This window comes from Bidens hawaiensis, unplaced genomic scaffold, assembly GCF_021521415.1.
Source record: "Bidens hawaiensis isolate Kalapana, Puna unplaced genomic scaffold, B.hawaiensis_p1.1 tig00003356_1, whole genome shotgun sequence".
In the NCBI taxonomy this organism is placed as follows: Eukaryota; Viridiplantae; Streptophyta; class Magnoliopsida; order Asterales; family Asteraceae; genus Bidens; species Bidens hawaiensis.
The window spans coordinates 772,381-779,170 of record NW_027491185.1 but is presented as its reverse complement, the minus strand read 5'-3'; the positions used below and the strand labels follow the sequence as shown (position 1 = coordinate 779,170).

At 29.6% G+C, this 6,790-nt stretch overlaps 1 protein-coding gene across 1 annotated transcript; it reads right to left on the bottom strand.

The window, feature by feature from the left end:
* Positions 1–226: 226 nt before the first annotated feature.
* Positions 227–4,113, bottom strand: LOC143623254 (jasmonoyl--L-amino acid synthetase JAR4-like). Its single transcript, XM_077094203.1, has 4 exons — positions 4,074–4,113; positions 2,377–2,670; positions 2,192–2,293; positions 227–1,655 (listed from the first exon to the last, which is right to left on the bottom strand). Exons 2-4 carry the CDS (start codon positions 2,658–2,660, stop codon positions 320–322), a joined length of 1,722 nt encoding a protein of 573 aa, XP_076950318.1. The 5' UTR covers positions 2,661–2,670; positions 4,074–4,113; the 3' UTR covers positions 227–319.
* Positions 4,114–6,790: the final 2,677 nt, after the last annotated feature.

Genomic DNA, 6,790 nt, shown 5'->3' with positions numbered 1-6,790 from the left:
AATATAATATATTTAATATTTAATATTGTGGGTGGCCACTGGCCCAAGTGGGTTTGTAGGTGCGTTATCTTATGGAAGCACAACTCACAAAAAGCATAAATGAACACTTCCACTACTAGACTAACTTATTAAAATGTGATATTTTTTTACTTAACAAAAAAGAAAAGCAAATTAATTTAATTAACATTTTTGACATAAAACTAACTATAATAAGTAAAAAGAAAAACCTTTTATACACAATTTATATGTATTATTCCAAGCCCAACAGAAAAAAAAAAACAAAATTAAACAACTATAACAAAAACACTAACGATCTATCTTAACCAAAAGTACTACTAACATAGCTTTTAACAACATTGTTGCAAAGAATTTGCAACACCTTCGGGTTAGTCGGGCCCACACAACGCGGTGTCTTGAACTGGTTCAACGCGGACCCTAACCCAACATAATGATCCAAAATCTTCTGAAAAGTTCCCCTTTGTAAAACCCGGAGCTCAAGAGGCCCGATCGCTTTGACTTTTCTCGAGCTCACATAACCCGCATCAACAAACGACTTGTCCAAACAATTACAACATTCTTTCAAAATCTCATCGCTTGCATCCCCGCTCACTTCCCAAAATATCACATAGTGGCCCGGGTCTGTCGCCAGGTCAACGTGGCTAGTAAAGTCAACGACTTCGAGCTTTTCTGCGGCCAGAAGTTTTGCAGCTGCTTCAACCGATAACTGTAAATCTCTCTCCGTGTTTTTATCAATGTTTATGGTGAGCATTAAGTTTCTTCTACAAACAAATTGGAGCTTCAGGGTCGCATTATGAAACCCGATAACCTTAACCACATCTCCTAGCCTGTATCGATACAAACCCGCAAAGTTGGTGACCACAACCTCGTATTCTTCACCAAGTTGCACATCAGTTAACCCGATTGGTTTTGGCTCGTTTAAATCCATCTCATCGACGTTGGTCAACGGTAAGAATTCGAAATACCCGATATCAGGTAGCACGGTGTACGATGTCATCTCGGGTGGTAAATCCGGGTTCACATTAGCACCTATCCACCCTTCAGACGACCCGTAATCCGCACTCAACAACCGGACCCCGCCAGCATAAACCCGAAGCTTTTTCAAATACGGCTCCATTGAGCCCGTCATGATCGCATAAATGTACTTACAATTCGGAAACAGCTCCGGGATCAACCCGTTCCACTCGGTTAAACCCAAACACTTGTTGTAAATCTTGTCAGCCAGTTCAGGGTTCGGTGTCAAAACCTTCTCCATGGCGGTTCTTATGGACTGGACCGTGATTCGGGCCGACAAAACACCGGTTCGGATATCAGAACAAAGCTCTTCCCATACGAGTTCGAAGGTTCTAAACGAGTGCACGATGCTATGGGCGAATGTTGATGATATAATTTGAATATCTTGGTGGAAAATGAGTCCACATAAGAGATGGCAGTATAAAGATTGGTGAAAATCGGGTGCGAAAATTACTTCATCCGGGCTGCAACACGGGGTTTGCATCGCCTTCATAGTTTTCTTGAACTGTGCGCTTCGGTAGACGTTTGTAGTCGCGGTTCCTGCGAGTAACCCGCCTTTGGTTGTGAATTGCTTGCTTCCAAAGATGAAACTCAAAGCCTTTCCATTTCCAATAGGAAATGCCCTGAAAGTAATAACAACAGTTCTCACTAAGGGTGTGTATGGGTCGGTTTTAGGGTCAAACCGAAAAGTCAGTTTTTGAGTTTCCAAAATCGCTTTCTTTCAGTTTTTATTTTTACGGTTTTTGGTTTCTGTTTGGTTTTGGATTTATCGTTTAGGCTTGAAATTTTTGGGCCGAGATAAAAATTGGACCAAATCTTTTTTTAATTAATGATTAATTGATATTATACATTTAGACTAAAATTTTTTGGTCACACTAATTATTAAGTTCTTACAAATTACTTAATTTTAAAAAATAAATAATAAAAATACATAAATTCGGTTTGGTTTTTTCGGTTTTAATCTCATGTGAATCCATACCAAACCGAAAATCCAGTTTTCCCAAAAACATAATATCAAACCGTCAGTTATTGTTTTGTTTCGGTTATTTTGACATTTTGGTTACATGCACACATCTAGTTCTCAACATAATACCGATTACGAAAAAAGAAGCCTTGCTAAAATACATGTATGTATATAACTATATATTAATCAAAATACCTGTTTCGGAAAGCAAAAGAAGTGCGGTAAATCTGCATTGTCGTCTCAGTCAATTCATCATTATAAGGTACAAATTTGGGCTTCCCTTGAGTAGTACCAGAGCTACAAACATAAACAAACAGTTCATTAAAAAACCAAAACACCAAAAAAAACATACAATTTTTAGGTGTAATATAAATATTCACCTTAATGTAATGGTGGTGATTGGTTTTCCTGTGAGCACCGGATACGATGCACCATCAGCAATTTTTTGAATATAAGGCTCAAGATCTTTGTGGGTAACAACAGGAACACAAGAACTATAAGTTTCGGGATCGAATTTGCCATCAAGGTTCCATTTTTTCAAGTATTCGGCTTCGCCATTTTCGTTCAAGATTTTCTTTAAAGTTTCCATTTGGACCCTTTTGGCATCTTTGGTTAAGGATTCAAACTCTTCAATCACTTTTTCTGAATCAAATTTGTTCTCCATTTTCTTGATCCTGCAATGATTGTCAATAAGTTATCCAATGGGAATTGTAATAAATAATATATAGATGAAGATATACATCATAAACATACAGATAACTAGAGTATTACAGTTTTTTTAGTAGAGTAATTATGTTATAAAAAATAATACAGTGTAATAATAAGTACTCCAGTTCAAAAGTCCTATATATTGTAACAATAATTATCCTAATGTTAACATAATTACTCTCATTATTTGTATAATTTAATCCAAACCCAAAATTAATAAAGGCATATACATCACTTAAAACTGAACAAAAAAAAACTACTTTCTTCATGGAATTTTATAAGTAATGCAGTTTGAGTGTTTGAGAGTGAAGTTACTTAAGTAAACAAAAAGCTTAAAGAGTTATGGTAATTTTTATTTGATAGTTTATGTGTACCAGAACAAGACATGTAGGGACAGTGATGGCTGGAAATTATAAAGATTGTGAAATATAAATATATGCAATAAGATTTTGTGATATACTTTTTTTAATTTATATGTATATATACACATGTGTATGTAGACACCACAAATATATACTATATTCCAAAAGCTTATTGCAAATCACATAAAATACATGGTGTATAATATAACTTATACAATAAACTGTTTAAAAAAAAGGAAAAAGGAAAAGAATATTATTAGTTGAATTTCTGAATTTTGTTTTCTATTTTTGACACTTTAAAAAAATAATTAATTAAACCATGATTAAAAAGATGTGAACATATATTGTTTTCTATATATAACATTTTAAGAAGGGAAATTATTATATTTCTCTTAGAAAAACAAAATTAAAATAAAATAAATAATTTTCTTTTATGAATTATGTAAGTCAATAACTCAATATATCATAAATAACGACTTTATTACAAAAAAAAAAAATAATAAACTAAAAAACAAAACTAATAATAATAACAACAGTGTAACATGAATGATTACTTTGATTCAGTGAATCTTAAAACAGTGAAATAGAAACACTAAATGACTAATATTATTGTTTATAATAAAATGACAATTACAGCTAATATAAATAAATTTGTTTGCGGACTATAACACATTAACACATAAAATATCGAATTTTAAAATCAGAAATCGGATTTTTTATAACAAGACAAGAAAGTTATACATATGATGATGTATTGATATCACTCCAACTTATAGGGTAAGGTCCTGAGTCATAAGAATACCGAGTATTGAAGAAAGCTAAATCAACAATATTCAATAACACATAGAACACAGTGAAGAAAACTTCAAACACTGAATTAAATAATAGGTAATATTCAAAGAAACTTTGTCTGTATCTACTGAACATGCACCAAAAAACACATAGTGGGATATGGACAAAGTTGTGATTAGAGAATTTAGAGAGAGGAGAGATAGAGAGAGTAATACCTTTGTGTTTTGATTGAAGAGGTGGTACACAGGAGTAATGGAAGATGTCATATATGTAGACCTTTTTTTTTTGTATGTATGGACATAAAGTATTTAATGTACCAATAACATTAAATTGCAACATTTTCCTACCTAATATAGTTTATGATAATATTTCAAGTTATTACTCTAGAACAGATAATTTTTTATTAAATTTGTAATATTAATTAATGATAATATTTTATTTATTACTTCATAACAGATAAAGTTTTATTATATTTGTAGAAATGGGTAATTTTGAGTCAAAATTCAGAGTTGAAGTAGTTCGAATGAGACAATCAAAACTTTAACTTAAAAATAACTAAAGTTTTGAATTCAAGTCTCACATGTTATAAAAATAGGGTTTATGGGTTGGATGATGGATTTTCTTATCTATGACGGATTTCTCCTGAAGATCGAATAAAGATAATCAGATAAGCTAGTACTCCGTTCGATCGTTAACATAATAATTTTGAAATTTATGACTAATATATCTTTTTAAAACATTTTTATAATTTCATAAATGTGTAGCCGCATTGAATGTGACATCTCCACTAATTATAATTTTCTTTTTCTTTCTCGGTTTCTATATATACTATCCTCACTTATAACCCAGCCCAAACTTTTTATTATAGAATTAATTTAAATTTTTTACCCACCTAACCTAACTGATCTGACTTTTCACACTCATTAGTATTTCAATATTTACTATTTTTATTAAATAAATGTTATTAATAATTGTTGTTTCTTTGAAGTGACTAAAATATAAAAAGTAATCATTTTATTTAAAAAATATAAAATACTTATTTTAAAAAAAATTAAAAAATATATATTTATAAGACATACTTAATGACTAATATTTATTTTGTATTAAAAAATATTTTGTTAAACTAACTTCTTTTTTAATAAAATTTGTATCGTTATGTTCATAAAAAAACTGAACAAGACTGTCTTTTTAGATTTTATAAAAAAATTTATTCAAAATTATTAGCAAAAATCAAGATTTTATTTTAAACTAATTATTCTTTAATACAAAAGAATAAAGAAAAAAGAAATTAAAAACATGGCCACTCATTTGCTAACGTATGACATGTGGCATGTGACAGATGAGTTGCAAACTAGTTCGTTATACCAAACGGTATGTTATATTTTAATGATTTTTTTAAATAGTGAAACAACTCATCATTGGATTACCAATGAAAGTGGCATAGGATTTAGTTTTTCTCTAATAAATTTTATTAATATCAAATATTTTTATACAAATCTATATACAAACTCTTTATTCTCTATATTTTTATGTATGCTTTGAAACTAAGTTTTATTCAAAATAATGTATTTTTACATATTGCATAACGGAAAAAGGTTAAATTAAATACAAGTTTTCAATAAATTTATGCCGAAGTGTAGAAAAATAAAAATGTGTGTTTAGATTTAGAAAAAATTTACATATACTACATGTTATTATATAAAAAGTAAGGGATATTATATAAAAAGTAAATTAAATTTCAAAAAAGCAATATTTTTTTATGAGGTCTCCCTAGTTCGATCACTTTTACGTTACTCTAAAAAGACGCCTTCGAGTCAAATATGCATTTCAAAACTATTTATTCAATTATTCATTTCATAAAATAAGTTCACTTTTGTTTTCTTATGTGATTATTAAATGCACAAGACAGAGACGATAATTATATATTTTGGTTAATATAACTTCAATTTCTTCACATAATCTATATACTTACAATTTTTTTTATTTTAATTCATATTGTACAGTATGAAAAAAATTAATAAAAAGAAATAATTTGTAATTTTTAATTGGGTAAAATAATCTCCTAGTCACTAGCTCTACATTCAATTCACTTCACTACATTCATATTAACAAGTTATAATCATGCATGTATTAATGAGCATACTATGTTAAAGATTAAATTATTTTAGTTATATTTTATTTTTAAAAGTTTTGAAACCTTATTTAAATTTTATTATTTTGATCGAGTCACTGCTATTTAAATTGGAAATCAAGTGGGCACTCCTATCTAAATTCGTGTCTAATAACATAAATAACATTATGATTTATGCACAATAATAATAGTAGGCTTGCATATTTTGGATTAGATACACCAATTATCTTCACGTAGTGCGGGCTATCATGCTAGATGTTGTTTGAGAGCTAGCAACCTAGCACTTATTTGGAATTTGTCATAAGAAGTGTTAATGCTTCCTTTTCTTTAAATAGATTCACTGTTCAAAAAAGCCCGCGACTCATAGAAGGGTGAAAAACGGATTAATAACTTTTCTTTCCGTTGGATTTGGTTCCTAAATTCATAAATATTTACCGAGGTGTTATTTTCATTTACAAAAAAGAAAAACGTCTTGCACACATAAAGTCTTGCCGCAACCAAGAACAACCTACTGGTGATATAAAATTTAAAACAATTAGTTGTGAAATCAGTAGACATTTGAATGATCTTTGATGACTTTACCTATTCAAAAAGCCTGCGACTCATAGAAGGGCGAAAAACATATCAATAACTTAAAATAATAATAATAATAATCTATGTTCTTAATTAATAATCAGTTAGTTTGACCGAATATATTACATAGGTTAGATTATCCTTTAAATAGATGGTCACTAATGATGTTCCTAACAAATTTTAAATTATATTACAATTTCTCTCATTTGAGTATTTTATAATCATTGG

Excerpts from the sequence above, each read along its gene's own strand:
- LOC143623254 (XM_077094203.1), bottom strand. The coding sequence starts at position 2,660 with ATGGAGAACAAATTTGATTCAGAAAAAGTGATTGAAGAGTTTGAATCC. Across the intron at positions 2,294-2,376 it reads ATCACCACCATTACATTAAG|CTCTGGTACTACTCAAGGGA; the intron begins GTGAATATTTAT and ends TTATGTTTGTAG. Across the intron at positions 1,656-2,191 it reads TCTTTTGCTTTCCGAAACAG|GGCATTTCCTATTGGAAATG; the intron begins GTATTTTGATTA and ends TATTACTTTCAG.